A 25016-nucleotide genomic window follows, 5' to 3' on the forward strand; every position below is an offset into this window, starting at 1 on the left:
CACATTCCTGACTTCTTATCTAAATATTTTTACTCCTTACTTTTTCAGATTTTGTGACTTAACAATTATATCTTAAGTCATCAAGGATAAATTCACATTTTTATACTAGAGGAAATCTGCAGACCTCATACTGATGGGCCAGTTAAAATAGAAACATGAGATCATCTTGCGGGCCGGATTTGGCCCCCGGACACTGAGTTTGACACCTGTGACTTATAGTTTCATTTCTTTACGATGAGTATAACATCGGTTTACCGTTTGTTTACCATAATTTCGAAACTTGTTAACCACTGGTTAATAGGGTACATTAGCAGCACCCGGTAGTCACCCATTCAAGGTTCTGGCTGGATTTATCAGTGCCTTTTCATAATAAAACTCTAAAGATGAAATTTAAACCACCAGGGTTGGTTGAAAACGAGTTTGCAGTACTTTTTATAAAGTATTTCAGCACTTTAGTATCATTAACTTAGTTTGTATTGATTGTACTTTAGCTCTCCCAGCTTAAACCTTTATTTGATGAAAGCGTCACTGTACTTCCGCCTTCCTCCTCGCTCTTTGTGTCCAGCTGGATAAAGCTCGCGCTCCTCTGCTCACACTTGACAGGGTGATGGAAAGATGCTCCGCGCACGCGCAGAAATGGAGGCGGATGCAGCATCTGCGCTACCGCTGTTTCTTTGTCAAGTTACCCAGAAATAACAAGAGCGGGGCAGGAAACGCGGAGCACTGAATTTTAAAATAAAACTACAAGAATATATGATAAATAGAGCAAACTCTATCAACAACACAGAACAACTTCCTTGTGGGAGTGAGTTTCGTCTTTGAAAACCTACAGGATAAAAAACATAAGCTATTTGATGGTGATAGACTTCACTTAGACTAGTTTACTGAAAAAGTGGCACACGGATAAACTATCAAATATGTAGATAACGCACGCAGCGATGATTTAATGTTTGCTACTGTGGTCCTTAAGCCCGTGGTTACTTTAGTCTCTCGTTTTTAATTTCACAATAAACCAAATGGCTACAATGTCTGCTTGCAAATTAGAGAAACCTATTTCTCCACAATATAAAAAGCATACCTGCTACTGTAAAAAATCTCCAAAAGTTAGGGACCGGTGATATTTTCATATAGCCTATTTCAAAGACTATGGATGTTTGTGAAAGATAATGTAGGGCTTTTATTTTGAAGCTCCCGCTATAAACCACTGTCTCACTCTGTCTGACTTGATACTTTCGCTATTGGGCCGGCTTCTCTCTCGTCCTTTACTGTACGAGCTAAATGTTATAATCTATAAATTGTCTTCTAAGCCTGTTGGTTCCTGTTGTTATCAGCAGAGCACGTTCCGTTGTCTTTACGTAAGGCTGCGATGTGATCAAAATCGGAGATGCCCTCTGTGGACTCACTTCATTGATGGCTGTGAGCCTCCATCCTAAAGGCCTTACTTGTTACTGGAGCTTCTTCCTCATATGACAATGGTACGGTGAAATACAGTTTTGGCTCACGGAGGAGTTATTTCAGCGATTAGGTCGAGGCTGTGTTTGAAAAAATGAAGATTTGGAGCACGGAGCATGTTTTCAGGTTGGTCACAGTGGGGTTTATTGTTGTTAGTATTCACGGAGCAGAATAAGCTCGTCTGTCATTGTGGGGGAACTAGAGGACCTTCAGCCTCATTAAGAAAATTAAAACAAATCATTATGTGATGAAAGTCTGAGCTCATGGCTGTGGTCAGTAAATCCACCTGCGTTTTTATTATAGCCAGTGTAGTGATGGTGAGTCACCATGAGCAATAAGGGAGTCAGGCACTAAAACAGCCTGCATTGTCCCTGTTTGTCCCAGAGTATCATTTAAAAGAATGGCTTTTGTTGTGAAGCATTGTCTTAATTACTACTATGCTGCTAAAGTAATACAAACATCATGACACATAAGTATTTACACTGTTGTTTTGATAGTTTAAAACTCATATGAGGAGTTTTTCTCTGAATATGCAACCATGTGAAATTACTGATGGTCCTTTATTATCTACAGATGAAAAAGAAACTATCAGCAACAAAGACTGATTACTCCTATATAGTTTTTGAAATGCCAATAACTGCTAATGCCAGATAAGTGCCAGGCAAAATTATCAGCTGTTTACTACAGAAACAGCCTCTTTTTAGCATTTCTACTGCAGATATTTACAGTGACTTTCAAAAGAGAGTAATGTGAGATACAATATGTGTCACAGTTAAACATATACAGGACAAGATGAGCAGAGAGAGATATCACTTTGTCTGAAGGTGGTGCCAAAGTAAACACAAACCAGTACTTCCATATAGGAGCTTTAAAACAAGACTCCACGCATGTTTAAGCCAGCGTTTCTTCTGCGTCATGTTATTCTGTGCTCTTTTAATTGCAGTTACCCATGGGAGACGGTGATCAAAGCCGCCATGAGGAAGTACCCGAACCCTATGAACCCTAACGTGGTTGGCGTGGACGTGCTGGAGCGCAGTCTGGATGAAGAGGGACGCCTGCACAGCCACAGACTTCTTAGCACAGAGTGGGGCCTACCAGGAATCGTACGAGCGGTCAGTATCTCCTCAACCACTGTGCTGGAGATGGGAAAGTCTCCTAAAATCACTTTGCTGCACAACACTGCTTAACACTCTTCGTGTTTGGTGGCTCAAAAGAAATCAGAAATACCAACATTTAAATCTGTTGTTTTGTTTGTAGATTTTGGGAACCAGTCAGACGCAGACGTACGTAAAGGAGCACTCCATAGTGGACCCAGAGGAGAAAAAGATGGAGCTGTGCTCAACAAATGTAAGTTTACGCTGAGTAAATCTACTGCTAGTGTTCAATTAGTGCTCTGAAATCTACCACTGCTAAAGGAAAACTTTTTCTTTGCCTGTGGGAATGCTATCTAGAGAAAAGTCAATGTTATCATAGTTAAACAAAACTAAAGGTCTCCTTTTTTGCTGAGGTTATGCATTCTAAGCATTGGCTCAGACATTTTGGGACTCTAAAGATTAACTATGAGAGTTAAGAGTTGTGTATCTTACAAGCTAAATAATAAAAAGATACTAGATACACCAAAAAACCATGTTTACATAGACTATTTTTTGTCTTAATCTCTGCCTGTAAGCTTTTTTATGCTTTTCGGCTTATTTGAATTGATGTATGTGTAGTTTTTCTGCCATTCTAGACTCACCACTACAACAGTTACTCTGAGGGTAGCTGATAGTTAACTTTATTTTCATCTGACAACATGGATGTGGTCTGAAAATGTGTAAAGTGTGCTTGCATTCAGTATCTTTTTTCTTGATTGTGATATAATCAGACTTGGCGGTTTGTTTACTGCTAAAAATCAGATTATGCAAGCACTGAAATGAGGATTTATTGTGCATACATGCATAAACACATTTATGAATGTTAACTTTATTCAGTAGTCTATGTTGAATAAATATTATGTGCATACACAGGTCCATATATGTAAATATTCTCCAATAGGGCTATGTGCAAATCTACTACCACTGTACATAAACAGGCAATAAGGCAAACAAGTAGTTTTCAGCAGCCCTGCACAGTTGCACTAGTTTAACATCTGTATTGGTCAGTATCAGCTCTGTTTACGTCATCGGCTAAATTAAGTGTCATGAATAGATATCATAATCAGGGTTAATCTGTTGTCTTCACTCAGTTTCATGCTGGCATCTGGTGTATCTTGCTGCTGAATCAAATAAAAGATTTTTACAGGGCAGAAAAGGTCACCTGCTAGGCAAACTGATCTGTTTTCTAGGTCAAATGTGAGAGAAAGTCTTGAAATACTTGGAGTGTTACACCAAAGGAGGATTAAAATCATGGATATCAGCTAAATTGGTGATTTAAAATCAGTATCTGTATTGGCCCTAATTTTCACAACCAGTGCATCCTTTATTGACGTGTACTGCTGCTACTCTTTAGCACTTTACCTTCCACCTCCTTAGCACCTAATGCATTTTAACTCTGACACTAACTTTATTTCTGAATTCTTTTACTTAAAATTACACAGCCACTTTTTGTATGTGCGTCTTTTCTTGTTTGTTTATTTAGATATTTTTCTGTTTTGATATTGTTTTCTAAGACTTCATAATGATTAAAAACAAACATAATGTAAATAGCTTTTCTTTTGAAATCTGATATGATATTTTGAGTTAATTCATCTAAATCCAAAACAATAGCCTACACTGCTTTTTCACCATCATATTCCGTGTAAATATGCCATAATTTACTCCAAATGTATTTTATCTTCCAGATCACTCTCACAAACCTGATCTCAGTAGACGAGAGGCTTCTTTACAGACCACACCCGGACAACCCTGACGTGTAAGTACATTCTTCACTTATTAAGCTGTATATTTCATCTTCTCTGACAACATTTCAGGGAACACTGCATGTGTTGACCTGTTGACATAATATAACAGTGCACAGAAAGATAAGAACATGAATGAGAGGTAGTGTGTTTATACAGGCACACATTGTTTAATCCTCACTCTATATCATCATGCTCTCTCTCTCTCTCTCTCTCTCTCTCTCTCTCTCTCTCTCTCCCCCCCCCTCCTCAGCACTGTCCTGACCCAGGAGGCCATCATTACTGTAAAGGGAGTGAGTCTAAGCAGTTACCTCGAGGGAATGATGGCGAGGAGAATGTCAGCCAATGCCAGGAAGGTAAAAACAAACAAACAAAAAAAAAACACATTCCTTACATTTATATCAGTTTCTTTGCATGTCTTCATTTCCGGAGCTGGACTTTCTATGAGTTTATCTTCCCTTTAAGGTAGAGAATTGGACATAAAAATCAAAAGTTCCTACTTCCACTGATGTTTGCCTGTCTATCTCTGTGTTTTCCTCTTTAATCCTCTGTTTCTCCTCATGAATCTGTAGGGCTGGGATGCTATTGAGTGGATTATTCAGAACTCTGAAAGAGAAAATCCTCTCTGTGACATTTACTAACTCTGGTAACTCTCCTCTCTGCTTTACAACTTTTCCTGCAGTCTTACCAGATGATAAAAAGCATGGCAGGCCTCTTTTAATACTTCTTAATTTAGTCTTTTTTACATTTTAAATATTGTCAATATGTATCTGCACGCAGGACTGAAGATTTACAGGAGTGACCACTCTCCTGACTACACCTCATAAACCAGCGGGGGAGTTCTTGGCATTCCAGGATCCTCTGCTGTTGGTTGTTTTACCGTCTGAGAGGTTTTGGTTGGGCTCCACCCTGCTCCGCCTCTCTCACCTCTGGAGTCCATGCACTGCAAGCTCAGAGACAATGTGTGCTGCTGCCAAAGCTGAATGGATCTATTAGAGATGGATTTAAGGGCAGTAGGTGAGGCTGAATGCTAACTCAGTAGCCTAGAAATAACATTTGACCTTTAAATGAGTCATAAGTAAGGAGAGATTCTGTTTGTTGAAATGTGACTAATGCCGAAGGCTCTAAAGGACTTTCACACATTTGCGAGACTCTAGTGGTCTGATTCTAACATTACTGCCTCATGTTTCCTTTGCTCTCATTGCATATCTCAGCATACTTTTGAAGGGATAAATAGGAGGGATGAAGGACTTAAACGCACATTATTTTACGAAAAACAATGTTCTGTATAACAACAATATGCAACAGATTTTATAACTTTATGTGAGTCTTCTGACAGTGTCCTACACTGGCGGCTCCTGCAGCAGGAGCTCATTTAAAAAGTTGCTTCTGGTGCTTTTATGTTTCAAGAGGCACAAACTGTAGATGCTATGTTTGCATGATAGTAGTAAAAAAACCTCAGATGGGTAGGAGGGGATATTCAATTTTATGGATGTGTCCCACATCAATCACTGTTCACTATGTAGTCCACTTCATGTTGAGTTTGCCAATTTGTTGTGCAGCTGTTGATTAGGAGTTGCGATTAGAGAAGCACAGATGCATAGGTTTAGCACCAGCGGTATCTTGCTGTTTTCCACCCTTTTGATCAGATCATCAGAAAATAATTTGAGCAGTGGCAGGTGGATATCTGTTGCATCATATCAATTTTAACAGCTCATTCAGGGTAGAGATTTATTAATGAGAAGAGATGAGCTGTTGGACAAACTCTGATATGTTTCATGGTCAAACATGAGAGAAAGTGTTGGTATTGTGGGAGGGTTACACCAAAAGAAGTACTGAAAAATAATAGGGATGCACGATATTATCAGCATGATATCGATATCAGCAGATATAAAAGTTTCTGCAGATATTTATAATAGATATTTTGGCTGTAAAAATCTGCTTATAGGTTCTCTGCAGATGACACCATACAGCAGCAGAGAACTTTCATTGGGGAGCCAAGATTTCTACATAGAGAAGCTCTACTAAAAAGCCATTTTTTGAGCTGTTAACGACTATTCTAAGTGTTCAAAGTGTGAAAATATAAACATTCTTAATTCTTAAGCTACTGTTGTATCCTGAAAGTAGTGAAATATTCAGGCAAAAACAAACAAACAAATAAAGTCACAGAGAAACAGCAGCAGGCAGGAGTAAAAAAAATTAAACTCCATCTAAAGCCTGGACGTGTATGGTCCATTTCCACAAAGGCAGATGATGCTAGGAGGTCTTTAGGACTGTTTTTTTAGTGATATTGATCACCTCCACATCAGGTAAATCTGTTAAACTATGGCAAAAATCACTGTTTTGTTAAGTGTAGGAATCATACTTAATGTATATAAATGCTCTGTTGATAAAAGTAGTGTAGAAGACCATTAAGAGCTTTAAAGTTCTAACTTTCCTCTGTTCCCATTCTTTCCTGGGCTGCCCCCCACTTCCTGACCCCCAACAGACATTCCTGACCACGTGATTGCAAACAACCCATATCAGCTGTAAATATTGGTCGAACAACAAATAATGGTTCTCTGCCAGAAAACGGTGGATGCTCTCTCCAGGTGGGGAGTGGGTCTCTGCCTCAGGTGAAGGAGTTCAAGTATTCTGCGGTCTTGTTCATGAGAGAGGGTAAAAGGGAGCATGAGATTGACAGGTGGATTGGTGCGGCATGAGCGGTACTACGGGCGGTGTGCCCCATTGTTGTAGTGAGGAGAGAGCTGAGCCAAAAGGCAAAGCTCTCCATTTACCGTTCGATCTACCTCCCAACCCTCACCTATGGTCATGAACTCTGGGCAATGACAGACAGAATGAGATTGCGGATACAAGCGAGGAGAGGGATGTCTAGGTTGACTTGCCTGCTACCACCGCAGCCCAGCCCAGGATAAACAGGAGAAAAAGGATAGATGGACAAACAAATAAGTTTGTACATATTAGGCTGAACCAATAGACCTACCTCAGCTAAAGTTTTTGTCTTTATTCATTTCTTAGACTTTAAAGTGTGTTTAAAGTAGTGAAGTGTTAGGTCTGAGCTACATTTAAATATCTGTATCGGTATTGGTATCAGCTAAAAATAATTTGTAAATGTTGGCATATCAGATATCAGCAAAAATACTTTATCGTGCATCCCTAAAAAACATAATATTGGCAATGGAATAAACCATCATCTAAATTGTTATTTAAAACATTGATAATGGCATCAGCCCTGACTTTTACAATTAGTGTATCTGTAGTTATAATACTCTTTATAGTAGACTAATAGTGTCCCATAATGCACCATGACAAGTAGTGTACAACCAAAAATCTGCAGGTCTATGAGTGTCCACTTGAGGCTAGTTACAGAAGCCTCTGAAGTCACATACAAACCCATTCAAAAATACCTGTTTTTAACAGCAAAATAAACATGTTTACAGCCTCAAGACACAGATTTGGTGGACATAACTAGTCTTTATTTGCACACCCTCTTCAGGGGTTGATTATTTCATTTACAACTCATCTGTTTTGAATTTTCTAAAGGATAAGAATATTCTTATCAGGGCATGTGGCTGACCTGACCTCAGCGCCTGCTTTTTGCTTGTAGTTAGGTTAAGTCCACTTTTTCAGTATGGCCACTAGCATCATTAGGCTTCAAAAGTCCCCTTAAATAACTAAATACCACAAAGGGCACACTCACTACGACCAGTTTTTCTGCACCATGCTGAAGCACACCTGTCCTCCTTTTCCCCAGCTCCTCTGCTAGCCTTCATTCATATTTCTCTAAGCCCGACCAGGCCTGAGCACGGACACATCATCATGTTGTAATGTGGTACAGGCACTTTACAAGATGCATGCGCTCACAGAGTCAGCACAATATACAGACAACATGACGATACCTTCACTCACTTTGCAGCATATTTTGAGTAATTTTGGTCAGATACACTCTCAAACACTAAGTAAATACATTACTGTTGCATGCACTCGAAAAAGAAATTTGTTGAACTACTTTGAAAAATTGTTCCAATTTCTAACAAGTAAATGAATTAAGTTCATTCAACCCAATTTAACAAGTTGCAAGAAGGTAACTAGAGTTCCAACTTAAAGTTAAATAAACTTGATTTAATTGCTTGTTATACCAATTGAAGCAATTTTTAGTAGGTCAATAATTTTCTTTCTGTAGTGTGAGCAATTGTACCGTTTTTAAGCCCACGTCTTCCACCCAAGACTGCCCATAAGGGGGGAAAAAGGGAGAAGCTTTCTGAGGCCAAATTTGGGGCACAAATCATTGTCCATGATAAAGTTAAGCTGTGATAACCAAATTTTATTTTTAACCTGAATAATAACCACTCTTATCAAAGCAAGAAAAATGAATTTTATTTATGCTGTAGTACAAATAAAGCCCTTTTCAAAATATAAAAAACATTTTTTAACAGAATTACCTCTTTGTTGGTGATGAAATTTAAAAGTGCTATAACAGTGGCGAAACAGGATAAAAGTGGTGAAAATCTGTGTTAAGTGACAAAACAGTGGCAAATATGGGCATGAAGTTGCAAGAAAGGGTTAAAAGAGGCAAAAAAAATATGGCACTAAAGGGCTACATACAGCAAAAATAGGTAAAAAGTGCCAAAAAGAAGTAGCAAAAACTGTCAGAAAAAGGTTAAATCATTGCACAAATAAACATTTCCAACATCAGAACCCAGTCATAGTTTGACACACTTTTCACGTCCAAAATGAGGCAAGTGTTGTCAAGGATGCTAGCACCAATGCTAAAGATCCAAAACGCATGTATTGACATCATCAATGAATCATAAATGGGGAAAGCCCAATCTCTTGGTTTTTCAGGGGCCCAGCCAACTTGGTGGGCAGCCCTGCTTCCGACTGTGCAAAGGAAGTGTACCGTTCCTGAGCATGGTATGGACCACTCACAGTGGTCAAGAAAACTGGAATTTAGAGCTCAAGTGGTATAGATTACCTAAAATGAGTGTGCCCTAAAACTTTGTCTATTCACTATCTGATTACAACCCAAACACTATCTATTAGTCTTAGATACAGAAGATAGTAAACAGTCACAATCAAGTAGCCATCACAACATACTACTACAAGTATTGATATATAAACAGAAAGAAGTCAAAATAATAGAATGAGCTTCATGGTAAAATAAAGAATGTAAATGTACCAGAGAGAGCAAAATTACCTCTTTAAATCTCTAGTCTATTTATGCGTAGAGCATGAATAGACACATTACGGTGTCACATAGTGAGACAAAAACAAGGTAAAGGTATAGAAATAGGAAAAAAGCATTGCACTATATTAAAAAATACAGACATTTTTTGCTCTCTTAGCATCTGAGTAGGATGTAGTGAATAATGATTGATATCAGACATAGCCAATGAGTAGTGTGGTCGCTGGCCAGCAATGTGTTCAGCTTTAAAATTTCAAATCCAGCTCTAGGTAGATAAAAATTCAAAGAATTTATGTTTATATCAGACAAAAAAGATGGGAATGTACCTTTAACATTGCCTTCTTTTTCTGTTGTCAAGGCAACAATACATGGGGATCTTTTTGATGGAAATGAGAGTTAATACTCTCCCAGTCATAGCCACTTTGATAAGGAGGATGAGGATGGAAAAAGCCCCTTTTGAGAACAGATGGAAGAGATGCTTTGGTATTATTGCTTTGACAGCTGTATCATTCATGCCTATGCCAGTCACACTCACGCTTTCAAACGTTGAATTTTTCTGTAAAGCTACCTAAACACTGTTTGTACTGTATGTGCCAGGCTGAAGTGGGAGATGCACACAATTACCATGACATGTTTCTTTGTGACATTAATATTTACATACATTTGTATGAATTTATTTATTAATGAACATTGTGTAACCAGCAGTGAATTGTTTCATTGTTTATGTTGTCTTGAGTGTCATGCAGAAATTCATTGCCTTTCTAATTTATGTTTGTACTTCAACTATTGTCTGACTGCAACAATAAAATCGATTGTTGGAGAAAAGTTTAATTTGATACTTGAGTATACTGCGTTTGTGTTTGATCACACACAGAGCTCATTGTTTAACAGACATGGTGCTGTTACACAAGAAGCCTAACATTGTTGAGATCTCTTTGTTTGATACACTTGTATAACTAAAGTTAGTGATTCACATTAAAGTAAAATTAAAAATTCAATTCAAAAACAAATTAAACTGAAAAAAGTATAAAAAACAAGATTTAAATGTATACACATAATTTATTTATAGGTAAGTAGATTTGTTTAATCTAATATTTACTTCCTCATCTCTTTAAATGTTTGCCTTACAATCATGACTTTGATACTGAAATAACTTGAAACTTACAAAAGTAATAATGAATAACGATTTACTGTAAATTAACCAATGACAATCAGACATTGCTTTTGAATTGTGGTTCAACAGAATCATTAAAAACCCAAACTAATTAAACTGGCCTTTGCAAAATTGATGGTAAAAAAAGATGTAAAATAATTTGACCCTAGGGACATGTTAAGTAGAAAAGTAGTCACTGTGTTGTTTGATATCATGGTGTGTAACACACTGAACACAGACCACAGAAAGCTAAGGAGGCAGTTGTCCTAGTAGATTAGAAGGAAAATGATAGACAAGCATGTTAAAGGTAAAGGCTATAAGACCATCTCCAAGCAGTGTGATGTTCCTGTGACTACAGTTGCACATATTATTCAGACGTTTAAGGTCGTTTATAGGACTATTCTGAAATGGCCTTCTATGAGCCCTGATCTAAGTACCTGTGGACAGGTGCAGAAGTCTCATAGAAATTGCTCGATTGCAGTGATTGCCTCAGAATTTTGTGCAACAAAATATAAAGTTAAGGGTACCACCAATTTTGTCAAGGACAGTTTAGTTTGTTTCTCAAATCAATTATCTTGGACCACAATTCAAAAGCAATGTCTGATTTTCATCAGATAATTTTCAGTGAATCTTTATTTATTATTACTTTCGTCAGTTCCAAGTTATTTTAGTGACTGTTGTGGATTTTTTCCTTTAATGGAAGGGCGCCAACTATTTTGTCCATGTGTGTATCAGGAAGGTTGTGGGTTTGATTACAAGTTCCCGCAGCCACATGTCTATGTATCCTTGGTCAAGTACTTAATCCCAAATTTATCCCACTGCTCTGTCAGTGGTGTGTGATGCGGATTAGTTAATACTAGCAGACACTCTGCAGTGTGTGAATGGGTGTCACCTGTGGTGTAAAAATTTATTTTGTCACATATCTAAAAGTATGTCCACATAGAGAGCACTTAAGGGGGCATTGTTTTTTTTTGTGTGTGTTTTTTTTTTTTGTCTATTTAGAGGGTATCAGAGAAGGCTCTTTATCAATACGGGTAAAGAATTCTGATCTAAGATCAGGCACTTGCAAAAAGAAACTGTAGGAAGCAGAACAGAAGCATATGAAGAGAGCAGCGCTGCACACACTCAGATTTTCACTCACAGCAGAGTTTGTGTGAGAAAGTAAAGCCAATTTAACACATAAGCTAAAATTAACTGACAGAGGAGCACTATTTTTGACCTATACATGTCAAACTTTGATAACAATCTTCTGTGCTTCCTCTATTATTTTTTCGATCAGATAACTTTCAACTTTCAACTTTATTGTCCCCTAAGGGAAATTTGCTCTGCAGGCAGGTAAAAACATAGAACATAGGAAACACTGTCACATAAATTTAGAAACAACACTGAAATGGGTAATTACACAAATACCCTGAAGGACAACTGAGGACAGAATCATCATTACATTGTAGTGAGAATTGAGTGTATCAAAGCCACATGGACAGTAAAAAGACATAATTACCACCCTAAATTACAGAGATCCCAATCCTCATGGGATTAGAATTACTTGTGGACCTCTGTGTGTGCTCATATATGGTTGGTAATTTGCCCTGGAATTTTTCCTCTGCAAATTACAGACACGGTCGATTTGAATTAAAAACACAGATGTGTGATTATGACAAATTACCAGAGGTCTCTAGGTAATTCAGTCAAACGTCCACGTAAAGCAGAGGTGTCAAACTCAAGGCCTGGGGGCCAAATCCGGCCCGCGGTACTGTTGTACACAGCCCACAAGATCATATCATATTTCTATTTTAATTGGACCACTGGTATGAGGTCTACAGATTTACTACAGTATAAACATTTAAACTTAACCTTTGAAAGCTGAAAAAGTAAAGAGTGAAAATATTTAGATAGACTTTTAGAAAAGTCAGGAATGTGGAAAGGTAATCTATTTGTTTTCATTTGATATTTTTAATTTTGCATCTTACAATCAATTTATTGTTTGACTTTTAATTTCATATTTTGACCTTTTAAATTCACAATTTTGACTTTTCATATCAAAATTCAACCTTTTAAATTCACAGTTGTGAATTTAAAGTCATATTTGGACCTTTTCAAATCACTGCTTCAAATTTGATCTCACCTTTTGACCTCCTAACTTTGACTTTCAATCCCACATTTTGACCTTTCAGACACATTTCAAAATCTTAACTCATGTTTTTGTCTTTTAAACTCATAATTTTGAATTTTATGTAATATTTCCATTCTTAAAACTCCCAACTTTGACATTCTGTCTCATATATTTGCCCTTTTATATATATTTTGTGTTTTGACCTTTTGAACTATTAAGTTCGACTTTCATCTCAGATTTTGAGCCGTTAAACTTCAAATTTTGACTTTTTTAAATCTGAAAACCATTTATCATCAGTGCTCAGTTACTTTTCCTCATTTTTTACTGGTGCAAATGACAGTTTATGGTTAAATGTTCACCCTGTTAGGCTCTCAGAATAGACCCAAATTCAGTATCTAGCCCCTGCTGTGATTGAGTTTGACATCCCTGATGTAGAGGGCACCAAAGAGGGAACTTTGTCAAATTTTGTCCATTCAGAGGGCAAATGTAAAATTCTGTGTCCACAATAGGCATCAAAGAGGGCACTTGATTGTGTTTATCTACCATAGTGGCATACAAGATGGCAGTCTTGCAGTTTTTAGGGCTACAGAGGGGGCTGAGTCCACCAGTGCCACAGGTTCTGCAGAGGTCGCTGAGCTTAGGTATGACACTATACATTAATTTTTCCCATAAAAGACAGGATGATGACTTATTTAGGCCAGGCACTGATGTTAGGGAATAGCACATTATTCCAATAGGGAGCGATCAGATATTCGGTATTAATTAAGCAGAGGTCCATTACGTCCACTTAAACATCAATATTAAGGGTAAAAGCTCAAGATTCCATTTTAAATAACTTTTTGGGGGGTTCTGTAACTTTAGCAAAACTAGATAGCTGTTACCAACTATCACTTATGCAAAGTCTTGAACTATTCCTCTGTAGTTTATCAGTCATCCAGTAGAGGGCACAACTTTGTTGTCCAGGGCATTCAGAGCAGCTTCTGATCACAGAACCCAAACACATGCTGTTTTTTAAAGGGATTTTTTCGTTTCAGTCAGGCTTAGAAAAATAAAGTAAGATAGAATCATTGCATGGATCAGAGGCAGAGTTGAGTTAATTTTCTTTTATTTACTCAACAGAACATGAAACAGAACATATTGCATAGCATGTACATCAATCCTCAACATCTGAGCAGCGATAGAGGAAAGTCTGTGTCTAAATTGCACTGTTATTCATACATTCCCATTCCTTCAAGCTGAGACGCTCACAAAAATAGTCTCAATAAATAAATAAGTAATCCCAGCTGGGTGTTTAAAAAACCATGCAGGAGCTAGAGAAAATAATGCAAACAATTGATTTTGGTATCTAGTAAACACTCGTCTGTGAATGAGACATTTACTAATGATGTAGAAACAAAACAGCAACATAATCTGGAAAACAAAAACAAGGATTAAACTGTACCGGTTTCAAGTTTCATGAGAAGGCACACACACTGACATTATACTGACATGGATGTTTTTGGTAATACTGCACTCAGACGCTGCTGCTAAAGCAGCTACAGCTGAAAATTAACACACGATTTTAAAAAAGAACAAAACAGTCATATCAAATCTTTATTAAAGTGAAAAAAACAAGTAAAATAAAAAAACCCTGGTGCATCTACATATCAAAGAATCATCAGTCGGTCTAATGAGCAGTTTCTGACTCCCTCGCTTACATCCATTATCTCTTCAGGTGCTGCAGAAATTCAACATTTCCTTCTCTCCATCCCTGTCAAACTTCATCTGAGTATCAAACACATCACAATCCAGCCTTAGAAGAAATAAAACTATTTCAAACTTTAAAGAAAGTGTATTTTTCCTACTTTCTGTGGTGGAAAAAAAGAAGATCAAACAAAAAAATTACATAAAATTCGTAAAATTTGGGAAAAATAAGTGTCCACATCTAAAAAGGTGAAAAGTTGTGTTTTACTTTCAATGTGTCTGAAAAAAACTCCAGTAAACTAAGACTATTATCTGACAGCTGAGTATTCCCTTTGTACACTTTTCCTCCGTCCAGTCACCGACTGCTGCTACATCTCCTTTCCTCTCTGTCACACTTGCTCGCTCCTTCTGTGAACTCTCCCAGAAGCCTCTGTGCTCTATCAAAACAAACTCGATTGCATAATTGTCCCGCTGCCTCCAGTCATACCTCAACGAAACACACATCCAGCAATTCATTGTGCTACAAAAGAAAAACAACATTGTACATCTCTATGTACAGTATGTACATCAGTTCATCTGTATTTAAGAGCAGAGGAAGGGTGTCAGAAGTTGAAAAGGTTGATAAAGTCTTGTGGGGAGAGCGACGTGGTACAACTTTTTGGGTTGTTTGCTGTGCAGGGATGTTTTGTGTCCTGCAGAAACAAACAGAAGATCAATATTAGGTTATTTATTCTGTTTTATCTCCTGAGCCCAGCTTTGCATCAGCTTTGACGGAGAGGAAAGCGAGCTAAAAACAAAATACTCTACCTGCCAGAAAAGGATGTGGCAGTGTGTGCAGAAGTGCAGGGTGTCGCTGTATTGCTCTCTGTGAGGATAGCAGCGGCTCAGTTTGAAGTACATCTTCTTCCACTCCAGATGACCTTTATCTGACACCATGAGGCGCTTTCGGATCTAAAGGAGGAGGGAAAAACAGACTTTAGGACACGACTCAAGAAGACAAAAATACTTTGAAACATCTCCCTGAATGCCAGCTTTTGTGAGAATTTCTCTGACCTCAAATAACCTACATGAAAGCTTTAAAGTGGAAGTTTTACCTGCAAAGTTTTCAACTTACCTACGGAGCTGTGCAGAAGTCTGAGGCCATAACAAGATTTTATGTTTAAAATTTAAATACCCATCCATATCCTCACTTTTTCTCGTTTATCTACTACCAGAACACTCAAATCTTGGCAAGAGTATTTGACTGATTTATGGTAAAAAATATTTCAAAACACTAAATGTAAGTGACATTCAACTGACAAGCCCAGATATACATCCCCTTTAAAGATAAAAAAGCAAAAACAAGGCCTGCTTTGCATATAATATTTTTATAAATCTGTCAGTAGGCCAGGCTTTGATTGTCTTGAAATGAAACTGAGTAACTGATGTCTGGAGCACTGATGGTTAAAATATGAAAAAGTTTCATTGCCGTCTAAGGTTATAACAGTTCGGGATTTTTCATTAGTTTCTTTTTTTTTTGTTTTCACTTATTGTTCTCGATTTTATATAATTTTTTATTGTTTTTTTCTGCTGGTTTGTCAGTTTAGTTTTATTTTACAAAAATGCATCCTTTTGGTTTTCCAGTCATATGGGATATTTGTCAGTGATGAGTCCAAAAAGTGCCAGAAAAAGTAAATGTCATGCAATTTTAAAAAATGGTTTAGATAGGGGACTGTTCACTTTTCTATTTTTTTATTTACATTTGATGGTCAAAATTCAGGGCTTAAACTTACCATTGTTTGAAGTCTTGACCAATCAAATTAGGCCATTGTACACCCCCTAGTCTGGGTTGTGTGCTCATATCTAAGACTAAAACAAGAGGGCTTTTGCCCCCAATTTGTTTTAGTTAGTTTTGTAGGCCCACAATTAAGGTTTTGTCTATTTGTAAGGCTTCATTTTGATTTTGTTGCAGTTACCTAAAACAATTTTTATATTTCAGTGATTAAGTACATTTTAGTTAACTATAATAATGTTGGTGCCATCACCCATTGGTTTCTGAAGCAGAGTTTTGAAGCTCAGTGATGGTTAGTGGAAATGCTGTCAGAAATTTTTGGCCAACCAAGCAACAAGCAAAAACTGGGGAGCTGATTCAGGCCTTAACCTCAATGATAACAGATAGAACACACAAACCAGACAGCCAGTCTAACCAGATGGATAATAGCGCATAACTCCTGACCTTAATCAATCAAAACAGATGAGATTAGAAAAATGTCCCCCATAGATTGTGTGCTTATGAAGACATGAGCTCTTCAAACTGTTTGATGTACCAGGCTGTAAATATTTTCATGTCTATTGTAAAAAGTGCCATTCTAACATGGATATGTATGGGACTTTAGGGGCTTTTACAGCCAGCCTCCAGTGGACACTACAGGAACAGCAGTTTTTTCACAGCACTGGGGTTGTCGTTCGGATTCTGTGGAGGTCAGTCAATGATCATCTGTGTTTATCTACAGTTTTTCTCACTAAAAAAGATTTCAGTGCATTAGAACTGCACTTGTTATGCTGAGAGGAATATCGCTAAAATAGTAACTCTTATGGTGGCTTTAGACTTCTGCACAGATTTGTAACTAAGATATAAATAACTTCTAGAACTTGTGAAAAGTTTGAATTCAACCCATTTTAGCTTTAAACTAAACTCTACATAACACTCCTCTACGAAGTGCATGGTTCTGAGCCCTGTTCTAGGTTACTGTAGGGTCACTATTCACTCACTTCAGCCTTTTACTTTCCAGCAGCCAGGCTTATTATCAGAGGTGCTTGACCTCCTTGTCCAGTGACTTAAATGACGTTTGTCTGTTCTGTTATCTGGCTAAACTGTCACAAGCCTGTAACCTGCAGGTCAGCTGAGGCAGTGACACAGTTTAACGGACAATGAGGACGACAGCTAAGCCGTATGTATGGATGGAAACTTGTTTCTACGTGCCTGTCTGTCCGTGAAGTGGTACTGGCAGAGTTTCTTCCACAGCAGCCGGTCCTCAGTGAGGGCCCCCAGCTCAGGACACACCTGCCCCAGGCTGACCAGGTCTCTGCCATCAGACAGACGCTGCATGATGTTCAGCTGCAGACTGGCAGGCAGGTCGGTCAGGGCCATGCCTGTAGATGCAGGCTGGAGGAAAAAGGATGAAGAGTCATAAACGAAGAAGAAATGTGCACTGAAATAGTTTATGCACAAAACTAGCAAGAATTGTCAGGAAGAGCATGTGTGAATGCAAAGAGACTACATTTTCAACCCCACTCGAACCCAGACTTTTTCCTACCAGCTTCCTAGATCCTCATGAAGTTTGACTGAGTCAAGTTTGAGTGCAGCAGGTAGAAAATGTCATTATCCCTGCTCAATCATTGATGGGATGATGGTGTTTTAATCACTTTTGTTATGGATAGGTTCTCTTCTACTCTGTGGTGATTCTATGAATACTTTCAGCAACTAATGGCATTGTTACAATGCAACAACTGTCATCATAGTGTTAGACTATCGCTAGGTGTGACATCTTGGATATCTGCAGCATCTTTTTACACACATCTTGCCTCCAAAGATGCCATTAAGTCAAGAAAAACTCAAAAGTTCATGGGTGAGAAGCTCAGGACTGTGATCATCTGACATAGTCTTAATTTTTTGCACATATTATACCCTGTTGATCTGGATGTTGTCAAGCTGCTGCTGCCACTGCATGATGTTCTCCATACGATGCACCCAGATGTTGATGTTCCCCACCAGCACTGACTTGCCCATGTCCTGGACCAGGACGCATAGCGACACGTAGAGCGTCTGCAGCAGCTCCTTGATTGGACGAACATTCTGCTGGTCATCCAGAACTAGAGTAGAAACCATAAAGTAATCATTAAATTTAGTTTATTAATCTAATTACAACTTTACAGAGTGAAGTTTTACAGCCTGGAGGCTACAGAGAGATTAGTCTCCACTAGGCAGACATCCAAACAGTGAAATATTTATTGTGGTTCATCTAAAAACCTATTATTAAATCAAATGTTTTTGGGCAGTTGTACTCTCCTTCTGTGACGCTCATAATATTTGGCCTGCAGGTTTCATAACATGACCTAAACAACCTGAATGTGTGTTTAGCAGAGGGAACATTTGGTTTACACTGTGGGTTTACAGAGGAGCCTGGAGACTGTCAGTGTTTTCTAATGTGTCATTAAAGAATTAAATTCACTCCAAGGCCTTCTTTAGATCTGATCTAGGCTCGTTTCCTCATTTATGGGTGCAAAAAACAGACTTGCTTACAACTACATTCTTGTGTTTTTAATACTTTAGGTCACTTGTATAAAGAAATAGGCTCCCATCCTTTAAAAAAAGACTGAATAAACTACCTGCCTCTCTTTTTTTAACATATTTGTGTGTGAAAAACAATCATCTCACAGCAGAAAGATAAAGCCACATAAAGGAAAGAAACTGAGAGGAAAAGTAGCTTTAAAGAGCAGCGGGGTTCACCTTTCTGTACCACCCTTTCCAGAATATTCATGTAGTTTTTCTGCGCCACTCCGCTGAGCGAGGGGAGCTGGGACTTGGCGATAAGCTCCAGGAGCTAGTGGCAGAGAGAAAGAGACAGAAAAAAAGGAAACAACATAAATTTTATCCCGAGACTCTCTGCTCCATCACCTCTTTACTTCATGTTTGTTATGCTGCATTCTTACAAAAAGGACACGTCCAATCCTAAGAACAAATAACGTCTGGAACAAAGTCTGGAGCTCCACCATGTGGTCATTAACAACGGTATGACAGCTTTCTTGGCTCTTGATAGGAAGAAACTACTGGAAAGGTGTTGGACAGCAGCCTGGCCTGTCAACAGTGTCAGCCTCCACAAACAAGCTTTTAATCATTTGACTCCTGAGCCTCCCGTCATGTGAATTAGCTGAATCATTTGACAGACTGTGTGTGAGTGCACATGTAGGAGTCGGCGTTTGCGTCTGCTAGGTTGTTGGCATTGGCAAGCGGACAGCAGCAAGTTCTAGGGTGGCATGTCTGGCATGTAACAGATGCTGTGACATCATGGAGAAACTCAAGTCCCTTCTTGCTCAATTCTGACCCGAGCATGTGACGACTGTCATCATAACATGAACAGATTGTGGGGTACTTTCTGCTAAACTGGAGGGGCCATTAGCCCTGCAAGTAGGTCACTTATGAAGGCAGTAAATTAATATCTTAAAACCTATAAATCTAGCCAATTATCTTTGAAAAAATGGCAACCACATGAGTAAACATTTAGCTAAAAAGTAGACAAAATGTGTGTTTTGAGGTGTAACTTCTGCCTGCTTCCAGTGCAAGTTCTCTTTCTTTAACACCCCAAACCTTCTTGTTATTTTTAACAATTTTAAGCTCCTTTGCCCCTTCCTGGCTTCGTTTTTTCCATTCTTTCCATCTCCACTCCTGAAACATAATCCCCCTGCCCTTCTTTTAGCGGCCCATCAAGTGTTCCTCTCTTTGTAGAGCAGCCGGGCAGAACAATGTGCGTTTCCGTATCTACTTTTAGCTCCTGCTGTTAACTACACTGCACCTCTTAGCTTGGCATGCAGCATGAACTTTTCCACTGTTATGAGCAGCACTTCATCATGTTGTGTTTTTATGATTGCACTGTAAAACAAGTTCATTTTAAGGTTTCTGTCTCCTTGAGCTATTCTCTATTTGTCCTCTTTGAGCAGAGAGGACCACTTGTTGTGTCTTTGTGGGAGAGAACCTGATCTGTGTAACTGAGATGGAGTTAAATGAGCCCGCAAATGCCATCGAACACAAGCAGTGAAGAGCAGTGACCTGGGACACTGTGTGCAGACTGGACGCTTGTGTTACACAGCCGTATTGTTCTTTGGGCTTTCAACACTACATTGCACTTGTTAGCTGGAGCCTGCGCTAAAAAGGTCAAATCCAAAACTTCAGCAGAGTCAAAAACAAACAGCCAGAAATATCTGTAGAAAGTTGGACGCAAGAAACTTAGCTTAGAAACTTAAAACTTAGCTCACTGTTTTTTACATTTTTATTTATGTATACTGCGTGTATTTATGCAAATATATGGATGTAAAGATACTAAGGCTGACATTTAGCAGTTTTACATTGGTTGCACCACCTGACATGGAAAATGTCAGTTTGAGATAAAGGGATTATAAATTATGCTACAATCTGTTTTTATCAGTTAATCTTAAAATAAAAGTCCTATGATTATAGCTGCACCACTCTGACATTTAAGAACCTGCAGATTCAGGGAAAAAGGTTTTTGATGAGCTGACAAGTTTGAAAATGACAGATTTTAATAACATTTCTTTAACTGAAAGATTCCTACCATAAAATCCTAATGTGAATCGTAATTTGAATTTCTCACATTCAAAATGCTAATTTTAACAGTGTCAATAATCGGTTCAATTACTTAGACGGTTGCACCACCTGACCATTTTAGGGATTGAGATGCAAAACTATCAAATTAATTATCATTCATCTATTCGAAAAATAAATTCAAACTAGAGAAGCACTCAGAGAGCGCAGACCTCTGCCATTAGCCCTATCTCCCACTAGTAAAGAATCCTTTAAAAAATTCCTGGATCCAGATGGTGATCCAGATCACTCCCAAAATCTAATCAGTTCTTCCTTATGCCATTTCTGACATTTCCTGAAAATTTCATCAAAATCCATCTATAACTTTTTGAGTTATGTTGCTAACAAACTAACTAACTAACCTCGCCGATCACTTAACCACCTTGGCGGAGGTAACAAAGGGGGTTTAATATAACAAACTGATAAATGCCATGAACTGATTTTTTTTCCCCAAAAGGAAATAACAGACTAACAAACAGACATATGCATGTCATTTCAACGACACATAAACAGTTCTTCATTTGTTTTTTAATCTCAGTATAGAGGATGTCAAGATTCCAGAATTTTAAACTTTGATAAGATACTAGTAAAAAAGAAAAAATAGCAACGTCTATTGCAAAAAAGAAGTCCTATGCACCAAATAAAGGACCAGTTCTTGTTTTCAAGTTGCATACCATATTTTTGTGCAATTAAGACAATGTGCTTGTCTGCAACTATTGATTGCTTAGTTCTTCTCCTACTGACCTGTCTTTCTGAACTGATGTAGGCTCCTAAGTTTTAGTACTTAAATACAACTTTTTATTGACATAAGAGAAGCTGTATAATACGGAAGAGTATTAGGGCCACTGAAAAAAAAAAAAAATTTGAGACGAATTTTTTTTTTTTTACTTGTAAGAAAAAAGTCAGAATTCTGAGATTAAAGTCAGAATTCTGAGAAAAAAGTCAGAATTCTGAGTTTAATCTCAGAATTCTGAAAAAAAAATTCTAAACTTTTTTTTCATTTGAAGAATAAAGTCAGAGTTCTGACTTTTTTTCTCAGAATTCTGACTTTAATCTCAGAATTCTGACTTTTTTCTCAGAATTCTGACTTTTATCTCAGAATTCTGACTTTAATCTCAGAATTCTGACTTTAATCTCAGAATTCTGACTTTTTTCTCACAAGTGAAAAAAAAATTTTCGTCTCAAATTTTTTTTTTCAGTGGCCCCAATACTCTTCTGTAGTATAAATATAAAACACAAAGAAAAGAAAAAGCATCCATGTAATGAAAATTCTGGCATCAGTAACTCAGTAAACAAAGTATTAACAATTTCAGTATTCCCTTTTTTTCTAGTTATGTCGAACAGTAATAGCCTTGAGTAAAACAGATTGTTTTGCTACTTGAAGCCTCAGGATTTCAAGGATGCTGACGCCCTACACTTGTGTTTATGACTGTGGATTAAAGTGACAAAACAACCATAAAACATGATCACCCTGCTATCTCACTGTCCTGACAGAATTAGAAATTGGTTTGTCTGCTCTTGGATGAACCTGAATAGTTACGTTCCAAAACTTTTATCAGGATGGCATTTAAATAGCACAGAAATGTTCAAAAGTTGGATGAGAAAAGAGAGTAGGAGGCAGCACAATAGAAGGCAGTCTGAGGTGAGCAGAGATAAGTGTATGTCTGCGTGTGTCAGTGTGTTTTGAGGGTCTGAATCACCTGACAACCACAGGGTCTGGTTTCATCAACCCCTGTCGGGCTGTTGCACCTCACCGCACAGCTGTCACCCCCCTCATCCCTCCCTCACCCCCACTAGCTCAGGAGAACAGGACCACATGCAGTCCTCGGCTCACATGGGAGCACATGTGGGAGTGCTGGTGTTTGGTTCAGTGTGGTAAAGCTTTGATGTGGCCTGGGGAAAGCTATGTCAAGTGACTCCTGGTTGATACGCCATAATTACATTTCTGATAATGATATAATAATGTTGCTGGGGTCACAAACTTCTCATGAGGAGATTTCCCACAGCCATTTGGCATCTCAATGTGTATTTGATGGAAAATATGTTAAAGCTCATACTTACATTCATAAGTAGAGAGGTAGCATCAAATATGGGCCTTAAATGAGAGATGGCTTTGGTGCAGGGATGCCAAATGGCTCTGGCAATCGCTTTACAACAAAATGTCACACTCCTACCCAACCAGAACCACACAGATACCCTCCCTGGGAGTGCATCTGTACTCTGCAGAGTATTGATAAGAGCCAGACAGAAGTCTACACACCCTCCTAAAATTAACCCTTTCTCTCCCACAACAAAAACATCTACCAGGACAGAGAAACAAAAGTGTTAGGAAAAGTTGAACTCACTCTGACAACGTAATTAAATCTCCTGGTGTCCTTGATGGCGCTGCAGAAATCTAAGCGGTTGAAGGCCTCTCCAAGTGTACAATATCCGTGGCGCTGGGAGAATTTAATTATCAGGGTATTAGATTGCAATGCTCTCAAGGAGTATAGGCTTTTCTCTGCATGTTGACATTAGCAATGATGATATAAAAAGTTGATGAAATGTAATGAGTTTGTTTGTTACCTCTTTGGTGCTTCCTTTATGAACATAAATCCACTTTTCCCTGTGGAAATCTGGGAGAAAGCACAATGTTTATATGAGCAGCCCGCCCTCATTAAGCTCCTGGTAAGCATTGTGACAAATGCATGCACACACACCTCAAATATGATGTACATTCAGAGTAATTTAAGAAGTTTTGAAAGATGGAAATTAATCCTAAGCAGTGTTATTAGAAAAGAGCGCTTCTGGTGAAAGTTACATAACATCCTCATGAGTGCTTCCTTCTTCATTTTTGCCAAGAACTTTGTAAAAAAAAGTGGAAAGTTATCCTTCACATATTTTAGCACTAAGTCAGACTGTGTGGCTTTCGTGGAGACTCACATGGGACTTTGGTGTTGTTGTTCATTAGGTTTTTTTTCCTCTTCTTGGCAGCCATGTCATAGCTGAGAGAGAGCAGCAGGTTCTCCTTGTTGAAACACTCCTCCTCCTCGGTTTTGCAGAAGCTGGAAAAAAACACAAGGAGCCATGTTTCATTAAAGGCATCATTCACTATTTTATCCCAGTACACAGTACAGACTTATCAGCTGCAATTTTAGTCTCCTTAGAGAAATATACACTGTTCTGGACACTCTGGCATCACAATAGAACTATTTCTTATTCCAGCTCCCTTTGGTGCTCATGTACATGAACCTAAGGCCATGTTACTGTAAGTACTACTTCAGGGAAGTGGACTCATCTGACGTTTGTTAATCCACTCAGTTGTTTTGAGGTTATTAATAGCTTAGTGATTAGCCTGAAAAAGGAACATGGCCCCAGAAAAAGACGCAGAAGTTAATGAGATAGAAACAACACGAAGGTCCAGGCCTGCTCCTTTTAACCCTTCAAAAAACATGTTCGAGTTCAAAACTTAAAAATAAACACTTTTCCTCCTTCCATTCGTACTGACTAGCTTTAAAGTGATGGCGCATTAAGAAAAACAAGCATTGTCATGAAATAACACAATTTCTCGCGTTTTTTGACCAACCTCTCCACAGACACATTGTTGTTTTTGTCCTCTGTTGATGTCTTTTTCCATCCCTCTTCGGTTTTAACCCAACTCTGACCCGGGGACCTCCAGTCCTGTCCGAGGAAAGGCATCGCGTTTCACTCAACTAAAAGTAAAATTATGATGAAATAGTCCCTGCTTGTGTTAGGATGATCCACTCCTTCTTGAACTCGATCTCTCTCTCACGTTTTTCTGCTCTACTGTTGACATTGCGAAGCTGCTTTTATATCCTCAAGTCAGAACCCGGAAATACAGAAGCTCCACCCACTTTGGAAACTTCCCTGCAACACGTGGCTTTGTTTATCAACTTAAAGGGTTGCAAAATCTCTTGGAGAGGACAGCAGAGGTAACAAAACGCTTCAAGTCAGGGAAAGAACACCAAGGGCTCTAATTTTGGTGGTTTTTCACGTGATGAATCCCCGTCAGAAAACGCGTTTAATATGTTGAACGACTTTAGACACGATTATGTAACCGACTTCTCTGGGACCAGGGGAGGAGACAGCAGAAAGCTGTTGTGCTAAATTTTGAGATTTTTGCATGTTTAGGCTACTTAAGATGTTCAAATTAACACATCTTTATCCTCCAGCTTTCCAGAGGGGAATACTGTGCGT

The 25016-nt window shown here is 38.3% G+C and overlaps 2 protein-coding genes across 3 annotated transcripts; one reads left to right on the forward strand and one right to left on the reverse strand.

The window, feature by feature from the left end:
* Positions 1–1247: 1247 nt before the first annotated feature.
* On the forward strand, positions 1248–10296 carry prelid3a (PRELI domain containing 3A). Of its 2 annotated transcripts, XM_041792582.1 has the most exons (7): positions 1248–1578; positions 2396–2564; positions 2710–2799; positions 4271–4341; positions 4581–4683; positions 4900–4973; positions 5108–10296. In XM_041792582.1, the coding sequence occupies exons 1-6, from the start codon at positions 1547–1549 to the stop codon at positions 4966–4968; spliced, it is 534 nt and encodes a 177-aa protein (XP_041648516.1). In that variant the 5' UTR covers positions 1248–1546; the 3' UTR covers positions 4969–4973; positions 5108–10296. The 2 variants fall into 2 exon arrangements, with proteins under 2 accessions (XP_041648516.1, XP_041648517.1); XM_041792583.1 differs by lacking the exon at positions 4900–4973.
* Positions 10297–13866: 3570 nt separating this feature from the next.
* fbxo32 (F-box protein 32) lies at positions 13867–24616 on the reverse strand. The gene is made up of 9 exons (XM_041793192.1): positions 24385–24616; positions 23742–23863; positions 23385–23434; positions 23165–23257; positions 18951–19044; positions 18129–18313; positions 17424–17606; positions 15269–15412; positions 13867–15153 (listed from the first exon to the last, which is right to left on the reverse strand). Exons 1-9 carry the CDS (start codon positions 24495–24497, stop codon positions 15064–15066), a joined length of 1074 nt encoding a protein of 357 aa, XP_041649126.1. The 5' UTR covers positions 24498–24616; the 3' UTR covers positions 13867–15063.
* Positions 24617–25016: the final 400 nt, after the last annotated feature.

This window comes from Cheilinus undulatus, linkage group 8 (assembly GCF_018320785.1).
Source record: "Cheilinus undulatus linkage group 8, ASM1832078v1, whole genome shotgun sequence".
Taxonomy (NCBI): Eukaryota; Metazoa; Chordata; class Actinopteri; order Labriformes; family Labridae; genus Cheilinus; species Cheilinus undulatus.